Raw genomic sequence first — 18577 nt, forward strand, 5'->3', positions numbered from 1 at the left:
AAAAGTGATTTTTAAAGACTACTGGGACATTTGATGGACTTGCCAGAAAGCCAGAAAGCGGGACATTGGGCTTCCAGCCCGATGAGCAGGCGGGACACGAGGTCAAAAGCGGGACTGTCCCGCCTAAAGCGGGACGTCTGGTCACCTTAGCATAAATGTATTGGATTCTTAAATGCAAAATGTTTACAAAACTTGGAATGTTTCAGAAAAAAGAGTTTTTAATTTAAAGCTAAAGTATGACTCAAATAATGAAAATAACAAAAATATTATTTATCTCTCAAACACACACACACTCTCTCTCTCTCTCCTTATACACTAATGTATGAAAGTGGCTGGAAAGGTAACAAAGCAAGTTTGTTATCTTTATTTTGCAGCAATTGCCTTTAATGTTTAGTTTTTCATGTTTTCTTTTTAAATCTTTCATATTTACATTCATTCAGCAAGAGTAATACACCTGTATTTACAGTATGGTATGTACATCCAACCTTCAACAACTTCTTTCATCAGTGCATACAAAATAGTGCTGATGTAGCTGATTTAATTGTGCAATCATTCATAGATTGCCACCACTATACATGCTACAAATTACATTCACTGTACAAAAGGCAGCATCATCATGAAACTCTACCATGTATAAAATATGCAACCCCAATGAGTACAACATCAAATAGAAACTCAATAATGACAAAGGATAAATAGTACAAAGTGTGCATTACAACTGACAAAAACTATCACTGATTAAATAACAAAAATTTCATTGCATCTATAGCAAGAATTTCAAATGTTAAATGGCATCCTTACTTAACCATTTGTAAGAAAGCAGTTTTTTTTTTTTACTAAATACTTTGATTTGACATGTTGACACACAACTTATGTATAGCATGACAGCAAATGTCATTCTCACAAGTTCTTGGGAATGGTGAAACTTAACATATTAATGACTGTATAAAAATCCTCATCTGCATGGGCCTTTTTTTTCTTTTCCTATTTCTTTCTCACACATACACAATGTCTTGGTACATGTTTGTATTGTCATGATTAGGTCAAATGATTTTTAAACATTTGTTGTTCCTAAGATCTGAATACTTTTTAATGCCCTTTCTCAGCCACAAAATTTCTGAAGCTCTTAGCTTTTTACAATTCAAAAGAATTTCTTGCAGAGTAAACGCTATTTTACTATCCAAGTTTCGTTAAACTGTAAGAATGGTTAATTATCACACATTTAATGAATGATATACATGTAAAACTGACATCAACAACTAACATTTACCAATTGTGATATGGTTCTTTGTTGTTCATGGGTGCATTGATGCTTTACTTGGAGTTCTAGATCATCATTGAAATAAAGAGTTCAGAATAAAAATGTTTGATAAGCACCAGCATAAAGCTTAAAACTTTTATATTACAAAGTGATGGAAGGGTTTAAAGTGCAGAAGATGCTTTAATGGACAACAATGATAATGATGCAAGGCCTGTATAGGCATAACATTTTCTGAACTATTAGCAGTGTTGAGCCTTTATAGGAAGAGAGCTTTAAAAAATTGGATTTATTATTATTATTAGTAGTAGCAGCTATATATTGAAGCATTTTACATATAAACACTTGTAAAACTTCTAGCCTAAGAGATTGGTGTATTTTCTCTCTCCTGTCATTTTGAATATTCTATATGTGTTACAGTTTTGAGAAACAGACCCATAAACAGCATAAACAAACAATCAAAAATAGAGATATCTTAATCCTCCTAAACTGCATCCCAAAAGACTTCTTTTTTAAAACAGTTAAAACTGAAATTAATTAAACTTCCACATTATGAAAAGTCCTTCAATTTAAACAGATCTCTACCAAAAAGAAAAAAAGTAAACAAATCAGTTAGCTGTGCATGCATGTATAATTAGCATGTGAAACATGTCTTATAATGTTAAAATGTTGAGCATCCCACAGCATCCTTTTTAACTGCAAAGCAAGAGCATAACCCTCTAAACAATCTCTCTAAAAACTTTTTTTCTGAACTCTGAAATGCCACAGTTCTGTTCTTAAATAATGATATAGTAGAAGAGAACAAAATGGAACTTGTTTAAGTTTAGGGGAATTTTTACCTCGTTTCTTCATGGTGAGGGGGAGTGTATAAAATGAACCGAAATTATAGAGTTACACCTAAGTTTACTGTCAATGCTTAATGAAAAGTTGAATCACAAGTGATACTTGCTGAATTGAAAAATTATCACTTGAAACGTTTTCTCCCTCAAAACAAAACAAAAAACAACAACAAAAAAAAGCTGGCAAAGGATCAAAGGTGAGCATTTCTTGCATCATTACAACACCAATATCCCTTACTACAAAATGCAAATAATACAGCACCATACAAAAGGAGACCAGAGCCTCTCTGGTTTGTTATTATTATTGTGTGGGAAGATTTTCTATAGGTGTAGCAAATTTGAAGTCAGCAGGGAACAGGTCATGTGCACGAGGATACATGGACTTGTATGACTGTCGAATAGTAACTTCTGCCACACCAGCAATCTCACCAATTTCTGCAACAGCAAAAAAATTCATCCAGAGACTGTAACCTATCTCAAGGTTGACTTTTCATGTTTCTCTTGTGCAAGTAAAAATTTTTTGTTCCATTTTTCTGATTGCAGAAAGGATATTTGATTCTCTCTATAGGCTCAGATTTTATTATTCTTGCTTCAAGCTTTAAAAAAAAAAATAGTAAAGACTACACAATGATTTCAAATTAGTAATAATAAAAATTAGTTAAAAAATAAAGATGTCCTTTTTCCCTAACAGTCTGAGATAGGGAGCCCTCTTTGTTTTACTATCATCAACGTGTGGATCTATATGTTCATCTGGGTTTCTCTTCATGCAGTGACTTTCTACTTCTTTCAGTTTTTAATGGACAAATAGCATCAAAATTTCCAATGGTCTTCACCATTCTGTCACTTCCTTTCTAAACCACTTGTTTCCATAATGCAATATGCTCATGATTAAACTTTGCTTTGACTTCTCTGTTTTGGATGCCTCGAAGGCAATCCCCACCACCACCACTACCATCATCCACCATCAGTCACTATAATCATAAACAATCCACACATCATCATTATGTGAAGACAATGGATGTCTCAATCTTTCTAATAGTTGCTATACTTTCCTGTGATTGCTTTAGGACAGGAAAGACAAGCACAGAATTATGGTGGAGTGAACACGGGCAGAAAACAAATCTTACCTCTCTGAGTTTTTTTGTCCTCTGAAGCCTGTGATGCCATATAGATAGCAGCAGCTGCCACAGAGATTGGACTGCGACTGCACACAAAAATAAGCAAGTTCAGAAGAGAATTACAGCCTGAGATACCATATAGATAGCAGCAGCTATCACAGAGACAGAACTGTGAATATAGACAAAAACAAATCAAGCTCAGAAAAGCACTAAAGGGCGAATAAAAACAAGATTCTAAAAATCTAACTGTAAAAGATTTTTGGCAAGTTTGTTGTGCTTGTTTTATGTCTATAATTATCACTTAAAAAAACAAAACCATAACTGTGCCTTGCATGAAAAAATAAATCAGCATTATCTTCCCTGTTTTACAGTTTTACTTGAGAAACAAATGTTCTCATGGATTTTTTTGTAAGTTTAACTTATAAGAGCTTTAAGTTCCACTGTAGTATAAACCACAAATAAGTACCTAATCAAATAGTACATCACATGTTTCCTGGATACATATAAAAATTATTCCTAAAAAAGAAATTCCAATAAAGTCTTACCCTGGGACAAGATCAAGCTCAACAGCTCTTCGTGCAATATGAGTTGCAGCTTTCTGTACAGCAGTTGGAAGTCCAAGGTTTGAACAAAATCGAGACTGAAAAAGAGAATAGTTTTATTCATTTATTTTTTTTAACAGATCCCAGATAAATTTAATAAGATCAATGCAAAATCCTAACAGCTACATTACCTCATGTAAGGATTAACACACTACTGAATTTTCTAGCCTTTTTTTATGTTTTGTAAATTTCAAACATTAGAGAGAGAGTTAGGGGGTGGAGATTGGTATTTTACACCAAACCAGCAACTAAGGCTATATCGCAGCAAAGCAGCTGGTCCTGTAAACAGGTGCCACATGCAAAGAGAAAAAAACATGGACAGTGAGAAAGTGAGTGCATACTTTCATACTTGTGTCTCTCCATGTGTGTGCATGAATATGTCACTTGTCTTTAAGACATTACCATGACAATTATCACTTACCATGAAATCTCCTGTTGTAATGACTTCTACGTTAGTTTCCAAATTCTTAAGAATAAGTTTAAAAACTCGTCCAATCTCTTTCTTGGCAACCCTGGATACTGCACAAATTTCTGCAGAACGAAAACAAAATTAAGTATTAGAGTTACCAGTTCTCTAGCTGAGAATATTCTCTCATGCACATGCAGTGTGCATGCTGTACAGTCATTACCAACTAAGCACAAACAGTAAGCAAGACTCACCCTTAAAAGTACGTGGAACACCCTCCTGCCGACAAGCAATGTACATGCAGGCTGAAGCAATGGCATCGTTACTGCGGCCTTTCAAGGCCTTGCCTTCATGTACTTGCTTAAAAAGTGTGCTAGCACGGTCCTATTAACACACAAATATAATACAAATAAGTGATGCACGCAAACGTACCAGATCCCATGCACACATGTACACACGCTTTTATACATTTCCTTTCAATTTACTACAAAGTCAAACTGCATTGCATCCCTTATAGCTCAGATTTATATAAATTATGTTTCTAGCTCCTAAATGCCATATCAAGCCTTAATTTTGTGATTTTCACTTCTCAGGAAAATCCCTCACTGAACTGTATTTTAAAATGATAAGGTAGCATAACAATATTTTAATTAATAGTCTATAGACTGCCAAAGAAAAAAAGTAAACTCAAGAGTTTAGCTGCATGGAATGATAACAATAACAAAAATATGGGTGCTGAAGAAATTGCAAATCAAAACTTCTGTACATCAGGATACAAAAATACCTAAGTGAAACTTACAGCGATCATTTTGGGCAACTGAAGTCTGTCTGCCATTTGCTTAATCTCATGAAAGGCATTGAGTAGTGCTCTGTCAGAGCTGTTCAGCTGTTCACAAAATGACAATAAGATACTTCAACAATATGAGTACTTGCTAGATCATACAAAAATAAGAAAGGGTCTGATAACTTAACATAACAGTCTTATGAATGAAAAGGATTTGTGTTGCTTTTTTGCGATTGAAAATGCCAGACATATGGTTCACATCTGTCTGCCATAAAACCAATATCATTTGGTGTTGATATTACAAATTTTTGTATTCAGTGGACTTGGTTACTTCATGAAGGAAGAAATATGTTTAACGGTTGATTTAAAGAAACAAATATATCTCCCACTTGAAGTAACTATATGCTTTATACAGTATACATGCATATGTGCATGCACACATTTATATACATAGAGTGCATATCATTATCACACACTATGCAGCACGCAACACAATTTTTGAAAAGAGACAATGTACAAAGCATCATGAAAAACAAAAGATGCTACAAAATCACAGATGTGCTTTTCAGGATAGACCATATGACTATCAGCAACAACATGTTTCTGCATGTTTGATGATTTCCTATTTCGCTATATAAAGTCCCAATGCCATGATGAATGTAGATTGTGAGTCTGTAGTTGTAGATCAAACGACAGATCTGGGACCAAGATTGACAGAGTAGAAGACAAAGTTAAACCAAAATAATTGTCTTGAACAAAGAAGTCAGTTATTATTATAATAACTGTACACTGGCAAAAACACTCAAATCTGGTAAATAAAGTTTCCATAAGCATGGAATGCTGAAGCCGAAAAATTGCTGACAGTGGCAACTTGACAGTGGTTACCTGAAGAATTATATTCTGCATAATTCCTTTGGATGGATACAAAGCACAGCAGAAACCAAAGTTCTGTCAATGACGAACACAGGCACAAATGCCAGCTGCAGCACAACCAAGTACATCAACAGAGGAACACAGAGAAATATGCTGATAAATTTCAACCTTCTTGCTGCTTGTATTTTGTGGAGTTAAATGCATGCAGACTAATGGGGAACAATATTTTTTGAGCTAATTAGGTATGCCCTAATAAATGCACCCCAAACATCTTTATAGCAATAAAACTGGAATACATTTTTTTAGAAAAAGTGACTCACAGTGCGTCGATTCCGATACATGGGCTTTCCAAACTCATCTCTGCACTCCATACCTGGACCAGTTGCAATCATTGTTGACAGCTCGCCACCCTCTAACAGAGGATTCTGCAATGCCAAAGAACTGATATGAGTAAGATTTCTGATGTAAACGAGGGTTTAGGAAGCAAATTTATGGTGTGTGGCTACATATGTGGTCATATGGGACATTATGATGCATGTGGTAAGGAAGAAAAGGATCATAAACAGGTCATGTGTGCAGGCTTATTCTAAAGGAACAAAAGTGGCTGGAAAATCATGTGTGGTTGCTTAAACTCCACCCCGCAAAATGAAAATACGAAGAAAAAGTAAAAAAAGCATCTAAATAATAAACTTTTAAATTATACTGAGTTAAATCTGTTTATGTGAAGTAAAATCTTTAGATGACTTTGTTACATCATTTGTTATATTAAATTATTTAGGATACTAGCATTACAGTCTGATTTCCAAAGACTACAAGCACAAAGCTTAGGGGATAAAAAGTGTGACAAACTCACTTCTGCAGCTCCAACACGTGAATTATCCTTGGTACTTTTCTCATTGCTGAAAGTACGCCATTCTGACCCCACATCTACAACTCTTCAACAAAAACATACAAAATACTTTTAAAAAAGCAATTCATAACTTAATTATACCTATCTGAAAGACTTATACTTTTCTTAGGTTTTTTTTAAAAACACACTTAACCTCAACAAACTAAACACAACATATAAATAGGTACTGTCACACAAAACTATGTATTTTTAACTGAGTATTTTTTGTTATTTTCCCATGAAAGTATACAAAAATATAAGAAAAACAAAACCTAAGTCACAATCTATGTTAGCTTTGGAGATCTTGCTATTTAAAGTTTGTGATTTGCATCAGCTTTACTACTTTAATTTGGTTCTTTGTTTGATGCTTTTATGTGTAGCATCTGGAAATCTTCGAAGTCCCCAAATATTTAATATGAATTACAGAATTTACATAAAAAATGTACAAGTATTTCTGCTTATCTTCAATAATTTAATTCAATATGTACCTATTAATATCCATGCAAAAATATGTGAACAAAACCACAAACAATAATGCAACCATCACATTGCGTTACAGGGCACATACATGGGTGCCGATTTTGTTGTGTGCCATTTATCCTCACAAAATACATGATTCTTTCAGTCACACAAAACAAAAACATTTTTCTGTTCAAATGCCGAAAAGTCGTTCTTAAGCATGATTTAAAATTTGTCTTTCTGTTTCTGATAGTCCATAAAATACTTTGATTTGAAAACGTGTAAACATGATCACCCTTTTCCCACCAGTGGAAAGGCATGTGTGGAGGTACCTAATTTAAATATAAATTAGCATCATCGCTTTAATAGCTGTTAACATATATATACACACACACATACATAGTGCAGCCTAAAAATTCGCAAAACAATTCATAAGACATTCCAAATCTTTAAAACATTTGTGTAATAATTTATTTAGAATTTAAATATAAAAATATCAAACCTGTCTCCAACCACTAAGCCACATTCTGAGCATATCATGTCTCCTGCATGATAATCTTCAATCAAATGTGCATCTGTATGTTCAGGACAAACAACTTGGGCGGACCGTCTGAAACAGTTATTTACACAGATTAATTGACAATATTTTCTCTCGGCTTATCTTTTCAACTGCGTACATTGACTGGTAAACACATGCTGAAAACGTGAGCGAAACGGTTCCACAGACAATTGTATGTCTCAATAAAGATAGATACTAATAGTTATGTAACCCAGTCAATGTTAGAAAGAAATATACAGCTAAACGTTTGTTATAATCACAACAGTGGTCAAACCTCCAGTAGTTAACGAATCGATTACCTATGGCTGGCACGCAAGTGTATAACAAAATAATTTTTCATGGTATCGACATAGGTGTAAATGTACTACTTTTGTTCCGTTTTGTATGATTCTGTGCAAGTTTAATACAATGCTAAAGAGAACCCCACACAACAAAAAAATCAGATGTGTTAGGCTACAACGCTACGAGAAGATCACTTACGCTCGTCTTCCCGTCGCCATCTTACTCGAAGAGCGGAAACGAAGGCATGCTGGGGGTATTTAATATCTTTGGGGATGGTAGGAAATAAAAATATCTGGGAATTAACTTCTTGGATTTATTTGATAAATCAAGATATAGGCAGACAATATTTATTTTAGTCTTCAAAGATTTATTTTAGTTTGCTCGATGCGCTTCTTGATTAGACAGAAGCTCTTCATTTTAAAGAATAAGTGAGGAAAAGGAAACATGACATCCCTTTTTTGTGATGAGCACAGCCATAGAGCTCTTTGGAGCGAAAGTTAATGTCGTGGACAAAGTTAAGGAAGCACATCAGAAAAGTTTGTAGTTGCGAGTACAAAACACAAGCCAAATCAAAATAGTAATTATAATTAATAGAAACTGGGAAATAATAATAATTAAAAAAAAAAAACCCGCGTCAAATCGTTAGCAAACGAATATGGAAGTGACGACAAAAGAATGTGATATTTTAGAATGCAATGAGCACTTCTAATCAGATCCTCACTTTTCCTGGTCATGCGTTTGCGATCACACCTGCTTAGCACATTTAACGACTTCTTTCCCAGACTTTTTCATTTTAGACTTGGTCCTTGTCTTAAGAACATGTCGTTCGCAACTGTCAATGAGGTTGTTTTTTATTATTATTATATCTGTGCTGGAGGAGAATAAGCCCTCAAGCAATAAGCATGATTTGGACACCAAGATCACGTCCGTGCCAAGATCGAAGCACTTGCTTTCCACACTTTGTTTATTTTTGTATTTTGATCAATAATGCATTAGACTCGGGCTACATAAGTACAAAATATAAATAAATAAATAAAAATGAAGGGTTGTCTCACGAGTTTATGATTTGACAATTAGGTCTTAGACCCCGCACTTATCTAGGAGCCAGCGTTTTGCGATGCGATGTCATTTTTGATTTTGCAGGTGTCTATTTTGTTTATGTTCTCTTTTCCTGTTTGTGATTTGATTTGCCGTCTGTTTTGGTGGTTTGACGTGCTGCTTATCTTTTCTTGCAGCTGCCACTTGCTAACTGTAAATAGGAATTTAAGCTGTCTGGTGCGCCGTGGTGATGTAGGTTTGATTTTTACTTTTTAGTCTTGATAATATTGTTGGAATAGTTAACTCCTTATCCCGCTATGTGTGTTTCTGGATCTTGATATTGGTATATATCTGTGCATGGTCTTTGTATGTGGTTCTTAGCTTGAGCTTAATTGTATCTGCTGGTTTTGGTGTTTTTCTTTGTTATAGTTTGTGAGGTTAAAGTCTATCTGTGGTTGTGAAAGTGTCCAGGGTGGTCTTGCAGGCTGTTGGATGGGTAAGGGCCTGTTATGTTTGTTTCTGCATCCTTTGTGTTTTCTGTCGTGGGTGTGTTGAATGGTTGGTTTTGGGGTGGTGCAGCCTGTTCTGTCTGTAGTGTTGTAAATGAATCTGTCAGACTGGGTGGTCTGGTGGGAGACACTGCATTTTGTAGTAGTAATTGGCTGTCCTTTCCTTGATTATCAATTCTATGGGTTTCTGACCTGTTTCTTCCTCATTATATTGCCACAATCAGTCTAACAGTGTTTTTTTTAAAAACAAAATGATGCAGTGACAGTTCACTAGACCTGTTCAAAAGCTACTGGATGCTTGCTTTCCCTGGGCCTAAAAAATGCTAAAATGTCATATTGTTCATCTTCAAACTATGCCTAATTCAAATGTTACCCTAAACTGGTGAGAATGCGGAGGTTGATAGGTTGGTTGTGACTTATCCGAATGAGCACCTGACACATCGTGGTGATCAGCTAGTTGAAGCCATGTGCATAGGTGTCATTTGTAGTGTGGCAATGACAACCTTACTACTGAACATCCCCTACCCCCACCTACCCTGAAAATGTAATGTTGGAGTGGTGTGTGTGTGCATGCGCGTGGTAAGGCACTGTGACAGAGAGAGAGAGAGAGAAAAAGATGTCCCTTTTCTCTGGTCTATGTTTCATGCATCATGTAACCATGGGGGTACAATATGAGACCAAGGTGTATAATGTAGCTGAGACACCACAAGATGCCATCTTGGCAGCCGACACTTAAAGCAACTAATCTTACAATGAAGTCGCCCTTTAAGAGATAGGGATTTGGCATAGAGATATATCTGGCAGTGTTCATGTCATTTAATTTTTGTAAAGCACTTTAAGACAACCATTGATAGTAGGTTAAAGCGCTAGATAAATCAACCTTCTCATTATCAAGAATTTTGGGCAGCTGGAATACCAAAATTGTGTCAGATGACATAACGACCTTCAAAAGAACATCAAACTGAAGCATCTCAATAGCTCCATGATACAATCATCTTAATAATAATAATAGGATTTATATAGCGCATTTTTCCACATAAAGGTGAGCTCAATGTGCTTCACAATCTGTGACTGACAGCATAACGTTGTGAAATGGCATGGACAATGATGCCAGTCATATTCAGGTAACTGTTTTGGGATGGGTATGTGGGTGGGTAGGGTGTGCTGCAACACTTGATGAGAGGAGAGATAATAAGGCAAGTCTGAATTTGATCCCCACGAATCTTGTTCCTTTGCATTTAAAACGTTACAGCAGAGTTTCATAACAACAAACATGCAGTTATACATTTTCCAATTTTTTACCAAAGAATTTATAGTAAAGAAATTCAGCAGCCAAAGGGTCTGCACATTCTTTAATATTAAGACTGAGAGCAGTTATGAATAGCTCTACAAGTAGACATAATAAGGGTATGTGGTGGTAATGATGTTATTGTAAACAGAAATAATGTTTGTATTGGGACAGAAGGTATGAGATTTAAAAAATATCCTTAGGAACAAAATAGCATGGCAGTAAATTGGCTAAAATTAGTGTTAAAACAACCACAGAGAATATCTGGTTTAATCACATACTTGTAACTTCAGTTTAATAACCAGATGATTCAAACAACACAAGATTAGTCTTAACAAACTAAATTTTCCATCTGTGTGCTAAAAATGAGATGTAAAACCCCCTGATGCCACAAAATTTACATTTACCAGTCTAATTGGTCTAAACACATTTTATCACTTAATCATGTACTATGAACTGAAATGTTATTACCCAAAAAGTAATTCTTACACAATCACAAAAAAGCTAACAAACTAGCACAGTATACCGCACTGTACCTAGGATTAGCCATAGCAACCAAAGAGATGGAAAAGTATGATTCCCTCACGCAGAGAAAAACCCTTACCCTAGTAATACTGAACATCTGTGTGATGAGAGAAGATCTTCAAAGAAACAGAACATCAGAAATACCAATGTCTTGTTTCTCAAGGTATTAATTGTACTTTTAAAAACTGTACAGCACTTTTCCTAAACACAGTGAACAAGAGCCTAGAACCATTAAAGAAGATATTTTTTAAATCCACCACAGAACAAAGTGTGATTATTCATACATCTCTTTGTTTCTGCTCTCAGTTAAACCAAAAGTAAATATCCAACAATGAGAACACATGTCACTTCAACTGCATATAGAACCTTTTATTTTAAACAACCCAAAATTTGTGTCCGATTTCAGTTGAATTTAAAACATGATTATCAAAAATTATATTCTATTTATGACAACTCCAGCATACACTAAAAGTGCACATTAAAAGTGATTTTCTTTCTTTTTTCATGTGAATCCTAATTATATCACATTACATTAATGTAAGTACACACTAATGCAGGACTAAATTTCAAAGCATAAGGCTACTGCTGGCAGGCTTTAAAATTGCAGGTGTTGTGCCCATGAATAAGATTAAAGAAAACTACAAGATGGAATTATCAGAAAACAGGTTAACTTGCAAATATGTAACGAACATGCATACAAAGAAAATAACATGCACCTTTTTTCAATATGGTAAACTTCTGCTGCCTCAAATCCATGCCTTATCTCTTGAGAAAAGAAATATAACAAATGCATTATGTGAAAATAATCTTTTCAAAAGTAAAATAATGGTTTTGCCTGCTTGACTGGCTGAATTTGACAGGAAAGTTTTGAAAACACAAGTGACCGCACAGAAAAAAAAAAACCAAAAAAACAAAAAACGTGCAAGGGAGACTATCCCTTCCTCACACACTCGAGGGTGATGACGATGTACATACTAGTCTTGTCCTTCAGGGAAAGTCAGTGGAATTTTATTACGGGACACTTAAAAAATTTTTACAAATGAAAATGTCCCACCTGCCTTTGAAGAAAAGTAAGAAACCCACCTACTGTAGTATGGAATCTCTTCAGGTCATGTCAACAATTTATGCTTAGTTTGCTACAACTCCCTGAAACAAGTTAACAGAGGAACATGCATCAGCAAATATCAGATACTGAATAAGTAACTTTCACAAACCATTCTAGAAGACCTGGACAGCTGGAAAAGTATCTGCACACTGAAGGATGCTGTTTAAAAGTAAATCAATTCATCTTATAACCACATCTCCTAGCAAGAACAACTTGATTCTTCCAAAGCAAATGCTGTCAAGGAAATGTTATGGTATCCAATTACTCTTAATACATTTGCCAAGAATACTGGCATGTTGTAGTTCTATGGATAAGAAATTTCAACATCTTAGAGGTCTGTTTCATCATCAAATAAGCCCTTCTGGGGCCATAGTTATGAAGCGAGGGTAAGTTGCTACAACATGGGGAATTTAAGGACATGCATCTTGTTTCCACAGTTGCAAAGTGGTGTCCACTCCATGAAGGTGTTGTTTTACCTCTAAATCTGTACTTGTAAAGCAGTGGCAAAGGTTTCCTCTAGTAAAGAAATATGAAGTAGTGTGTGTGGGGTCTGGACACTGCTTCACAACTTTCAAATAAGATGTTTCTCCTAGGGTAACAACTTTCTTTTGCTTCATAACTGTGCCCCTTGGCAAGAGAAAGGGACATGATTTCCATGGTGATGAATGACATAGATGGGTTGTTATACTAACTGCTGATTGGTTTTAGATGGAAAGTTCATACATTTTCCACAGGTAGGACATGCATAAAAAAAATAAAAAAAGAAGCAACCGCTTGAATAAATTGTGAGAGCAAGAGGCTGAGAGGGAAGGATGTTAGTGATTCACAGAAGAAATTTTTTACAAGCCCAATGTATACCTCTCATATTCTAATGGATTAAATATAGCCTGTCAGTCCAACCTGTCATTCAGCAACTTTTACACAAACCTGAGAATGGTCTTAAAGAATTCTTGTTTAAAATCCAGAACCAGGTCTTATGAAATATGCCACAATCTGGTGAAGTAATAAGTTCAGTGAAAGGATTTAAAAAAAAAAGCAAAACACCTATTGTTGCTTCAGCATTTGCTATATAGATGTTATTCAATATAAGTCAGTCTTTTATTAAATAACTTGACAGTGAAGCAAAGTGGCAGTCACCTTCTATACATAGACATGTATAACTTTCTGGATTCTTGTTCTGCAGAGAGGACATATGTGTCGATCTAATTGCTGTGAGTGAACAATTGCATTGGCACAAACTATGCACAAACACATGTGGCGGCATGGCAGTATCAGCACAGATTTGTTGGCATCCTGACACACCACACACTTTCGCTTATCACGTTCACGCTCTATCTCTCGTTCAAAGTCGTCTGAAGTCATGCTTTTGACAAGCCGAGAAGGTGTAGAAGAACGGCTCCGAAGACTGTAGCGCTCTTGCTCTGTTGGAAGTTGCACTTCAATTTCAGGATCACTTTCTCCTGATGAGAAAGATTGGGAATACAAGGAGACATCAGAATGTTCATCGTCAGTATCATTATCACTTAGGGTCAATTCCGTATGCACTTCGGATGCTTCTCCATCAGAATCTGTATGATTTTCACCACTAGTGTGCGAATCAGCATCATTGTCATCATCAGCATCACTTTCAAACTCTCTGTCAAGAGGAATCTGCTCAGCTCGATTTGTGCGCTGTGATCTTGGGAAACCACTTTGAAAAATTAATCTTTTGAAATGCTGCATGGAAGCATACCTTGTAAAATAAATATACAAGATTCCTATGATTCCGGCACCCACAAATGTTTCCAGACTGCAACTTTTGAAAGCACTAGAAGTCCACAAAGCAAGCCCTCCCCAAATTCCACTCAGCCAGCCCATGAAGTACCTGCACAACCATTTAAAAGAATATAATTATTTCCCATTTCATGCTCACAAGTTCAAGGTTATAAGATGATAAACCCAACTGATCTTAAGCAGGTTTCTGTGTTTAACAAAGGTATATGCTGTGATAATAAATGTATATGTATATTTATATTGCACACATAAAAATATTTATACACATACTTGAATATGGAATGGGTCAACATAGGATTAATACTCTTTTAATAATGAGGCTATCCAGCAAAGCTATTTTTTCTGTACTATCACTATTGTCACTTGCTCCATCATAAGTAAATGTACACATAAAAGCAAGAGCAAAAGAAACTGAGGTTACCTACCTTGGAAGATGTGACAATGTTGCAGGTATGAAAGCAAGTCCTTCCCATACAGCCAACACACAAGTACTTGCAACAATGCCAACTGTTGTAAACATGCTGGAAACACCTGTCACAAGGCTGTGTGCCAGCACAGCAGTATACTCAGACATGGATTCACAAGTCTCCATGACATCTGCAGCTGACTGATGTACTGCCTTAATTGTAAGTAATCCTCCATTCCACAGCCCAATAAATAATGCTTCAATGCCAGTAAGAAGCAAGCACAACACTTTATAAAGAAGTACTATAATATGCCACAGAAGAAGAAACAATGCAGAAATGCAGTTACATATTTCTGCCAAAAAGTCGAAAACATACACAAATATGATGTATAATCCACGAAAAATGAAGTCTAGAACTGTTACTACAACAGAAAAAGTGTCACACAGAGTAGAATATAATGTGGTGACAATTGCATAATTTAGATGCAATATGTAGCTAAACCATTCTTTAACAGTTGTGACAGTAAACACTACAGTCGCACAAGCACTGTAGAATGTGTCACTTGCCGTTGCTAAGATCTCCATTTTATCTGATCGATTTTGATCAATATACAGTATCAACTATTTTGAGCATTCCAACGTTACCAGCATTTCCAATGCCAGTATAAGAAGCATGAAACAGGCACTCACACGTGATTTCTTTTTTTTTTCATCTCGAACACGGAACTGAATACTCAATGCAAACTTGGTGGTCCCAAACAAAGTTTTGTAAATAAACACTCGACACTAGTTTCCACGACTGCACGGATTAATCAATTAACACTTGTTTGATCCCCTACACACACACGGGAATCAAATATAGCAATAGACAGACTTGTTGTCCCCATTAAATCTACGTGACTGTCATAAACTTTACAAAGTCTAGGATTAATATATATATACAAACGATTTCCCTAGGATTTTTAAAACGCAACTCCACAGACTTTCATGATCTCTTGTGAGCACTTCCCAACGACCACAGTACAAGCGGAAGTGACCTACATAGGAATACGATGTTTTCGTTTCAAGAACTAAAGAGTGCTGATAGGGAATTGCCGTTTTTATTGATAACTAGACGTTGGCCATGCGTCGTTGAAGGAGGAAAAAAAATAAATAACGGCCATCTATCACATCAGCTCAATGACGCATAAAAACCAGTTCTTTGCGAGACCATATTTTGTTTAACAGGTCCAGCATGTTAGTGACACTCGGCCTTGCTCTTCTGTTGTTTACTTGTGTCGGAGTTGCGTCTGTTGCTGTGAAGGCTTACTCGAGCCTGCCACCAACGCTAACAAATATTCTTCTTCATTTAATTGACTTTCTCGGCGCATTTATTCAAACATTTTTCCGACTGATTTACATCGTCCTTCTGTTTGTGTACAGCGTTACTACCTATTTCATGGGGACCGCTTTAAATGTAGTACCAACGGTGTATAAAGTTCTCACCACTCTTCTTGGATTCTTTCTGTGGTTAACAGTTCACTTCATTCGAGGCTTGCTTGGTCTTGAAGATAAAGCAGTCAATACTATAAGCTGGTTAATAGCAACGTGTGTTGTATTTCTTTATATAGACAAAAATTACCAGCGCCTTGGTGGAGGTGGTGTGTTTAGTGGACAAATTAATGCCGAGGTTCTGAACGACACCGACAACAATGAAGAGAATGGTACGGCGGAAGAAATTAACCCAAATGGGCATGAAGATCAGCAGCTGGAAACAGAGAACAGAGAAAACGAAAACGAGGAAAATGCACTGGAAGAGGCAGATAGAAATCGTGCAAATAATGACAATGTGCAGAATGTACAGCGTGAGTTGAACAGAGAAAGAGTACAGTTGCCAGTAACGCATGTGACTCGGGTTGTTGGTGAAGAGTCTAGTGATGAAGAACTTGACCCAACAATATGTTCCATTTGCTATATTAGAAGGAGGAGTGCTGCTTTGTTTCCTTGTGGTCATACACAGCTTTGTAAAGAGTGTGCAAGGATTATAACTGATACTCAAAGACCTTGCCCAATATGTCAAACAGCAGTTCAAGAATTTCGTCGAGTATATGTTTAGCTAGATGAATATAAAGAACATTTTAAAAAAATTGTTAACTAGAGACTTATAAGATTGTAACAGTTTGTGTTTACAAAGTTAGCCGGTATTGATTGCTTGCCTGGTCAGTCATTTGTCTTATCAATACATTTATTAAGCATCAAGAATAGGCAAAGTAACTAGCTGCAAAGAAATGCTTGGCATTAGTAAATTTGATTTTTTCATGAGCTGGTTTGAACGTCTTACCATTTTTGAGGCTTTATTTTCATTATCTTTAAAGACTAATTGATTGGTTTAATGTGATATTAGGTTTGAAAGCCAAATGAGAACCAAAAATTTTTTAAGTTTAAATGTTAAATTTCTTATAAAATGACAGTTCTCTTGTCATGTGTTATAAAATTTTGTATGTACAATAGTGCATTTGTGTCGGTGTACAGTTTTGTCAGCAACTCTATGGCTTTTTAAAAAATAACTTGTATTTATTATTTTAAACTGTTCTTGAATAAATATTCAGATTTAACCAGTAACTTCGGTTAAAATTAACCCATTACTATCAAACTTTCTTTTCTTTTGAGCCATATAATAGCATGAATATTCTGATCTACTTTGCTTTCTTATTTAAGCCTTAGTAGGCTTAACATTTCCAGATGAAATGTATTTTTAATGTTCAAATGATGCAAAAAATTGCTTTTTTCTGTTGTTAAATCATCCTTAGCATATGAATTTTTACATTGTCTAAATTGCACTTCTTATTGATTCATAAGCAGATTCAGGGGTTTAGGAGATGTGCATGCTATGAAGATACACTGTTTCTACCAACACTCCATAATGTTGTTGATAGATACCAAAAACCTCCCTTTACCAAAGTTGTAAGATACCTTTAGGTATGGAAAACAGCCTGAACAAGGAAAGATTGTCACGGGTTGATGCTTTTATCATTTTTGTATTGTGACGATTTTTAACTGTTTTAATTGTTTGGATGTTAAATATGACCTGGTAAATATGTTGAGATGTTTTATGTTTTGAGTTGTTTGTTATTTGAGATTACATAGATCTTCCAAATGATTTCTGTACAATGGATTCTAACAAGTTTTTCAACTGTTAAAAATAATATTGTAGTAAAATATAATATTAACATGATCAAAGACCTTAACATACAAGTTGGCTGAAACACATTGGTAATAATACTTTTCCTGTTTGACACCAATGACCAAATACCATATGTGTGATGGCTAAACATGAACAATTTCCAAAAGCAAATACAGATTAATTGAAAGTGGTCACTTATGACCAGACCATGTTTTTATTAAAATTATGTAAATTTTGTATTGTGATTTCCATTTTTGTATGTGTGAGAGAGAGAATAATTAGTATACTGAACTAGATACAGAATTTTGTAGGAAATAAATTCACGTATACTGACAGAGATATGATGTAAAATGCATGTATAGGCACAATGGTTGTTAGTTTTTTCCATTGAATAGTATAATTGTAAAGATAAAACGTTTTGATCATTCTGTCTGAACCACAGCTGTGGGACTTTTGTAACTGACTTCTGTACAGGCACTATTGTCCTGAAATGAGACTGCTTGTTATCTTCATAATTGAAAACTCAGCTGGAAAAAAAAAAATGAGAAGCAAGAGATGTGCCAGGTGTGTGATTATTTTGAATCTGACGTGTGGGAAAAGGGAGTGAAACTTTTGCTTTGGGAAGGCTCAGAACACCATACAACAGACTTTTAACAAACCGGAAAACGATGTCAGGGTTAGAGTCAGAGCCTGGGTTGAGT

At 35.4% G+C, this 18577-nt stretch overlaps 3 protein-coding genes across 3 annotated transcripts; 1 reads left to right on the forward strand and 2 right to left on the reverse strand.

Annotated features, from left to right (window-relative positions):
- Positions 1–348: 348 nt before the first annotated feature.
- LOC112575528 (transcription initiation factor IIB-like) lies at positions 349–8343 on the reverse strand. Its single transcript, XM_025257463.1, has 10 exons — positions 8268–8343; positions 7731–7838; positions 6734–6815; positions 6201–6305; positions 5023–5109; positions 4478–4607; positions 4239–4348; positions 3761–3855; positions 3225–3301; positions 349–2532 (listed from the first exon to the last, which is right to left on the reverse strand). Exons 1-10 carry the CDS (start codon positions 8285–8287, stop codon positions 2399–2401), a joined length of 948 nt encoding a protein of 315 aa, XP_025113248.1. The 5' UTR covers positions 8288–8343; the 3' UTR covers positions 349–2398.
- A 2608-nt stretch (positions 8344–10951) lies between these two features.
- LOC112575420 lies at positions 10952–15739 on the reverse strand. Its single transcript, XM_025257287.1, has 2 exons — positions 14733–15739; positions 10952–14398 (listed from the first exon to the last, which is right to left on the reverse strand). Exons 1-2 carry the CDS (start codon positions 15296–15298, stop codon positions 13675–13677), a joined length of 1290 nt encoding a protein of 429 aa, XP_025113072.1. The 5' UTR covers positions 15299–15739; the 3' UTR covers positions 10952–13674.
- A 60-nt stretch (positions 15740–15799) lies between these two features.
- LOC112575421 lies at positions 15800–18113 on the forward strand. The gene has a single exon (XM_025257288.1). It carries the CDS (start codon positions 15948–15950, stop codon positions 16806–16808), a length of 861 nt encoding a protein of 286 aa, XP_025113073.1. The 5' UTR covers positions 15800–15947; the 3' UTR covers positions 16809–18113.
- Positions 18114–18577: the final 464 nt, after the last annotated feature.

The sequence above is a fragment of the Pomacea canaliculata genome, linkage group LG11 (genome assembly GCF_003073045.1).
Source record: "Pomacea canaliculata isolate SZHN2017 linkage group LG11, ASM307304v1, whole genome shotgun sequence".
NCBI classification, from domain to species: domain Eukaryota; kingdom Metazoa; phylum Mollusca; class Gastropoda; order Architaenioglossa; family Ampullariidae; genus Pomacea; species Pomacea canaliculata.

Coding starts and splice junctions, on each gene's coding strand:
- LOC112575528 (XM_025257463.1), bottom strand. CDS start 8,287: ATGGCGACGGGAAGACGAGC. Junction 3,856..4,238: donor TTACAACAGGAGATTTCATG/GTAAGTGATAAT, acceptor TCTCTTTTTCAG/TCTCGATTTTGTTCAAACCT. Junction 3,302..3,760: donor GAGCTTGATCTTGTCCCAGG/GTAAGACTTTAT, acceptor TTTTGTGTGCAG/TCGCAGTCCAATCTCTGTGG.
- LOC112575420 (XM_025257287.1), bottom strand. CDS start 15,298: ATGGAGATCTTAGCAACGGCAAGTGACACATTCTACAGTGCTTGTGCG. Junction 14,399..14,732: donor ACATTGTCACATCTTCCAAG/GTAGGTAACCTC, acceptor ATGGTTGTGCAG/GTACTTCATGGGCTGGCTGA.
- LOC112575421 (XM_025257288.1), top strand. CDS start 15,948: ATGTTAGTGACACTCGGCCTTGCTCTTCTGTTGTTTACTTGTGTCGGA.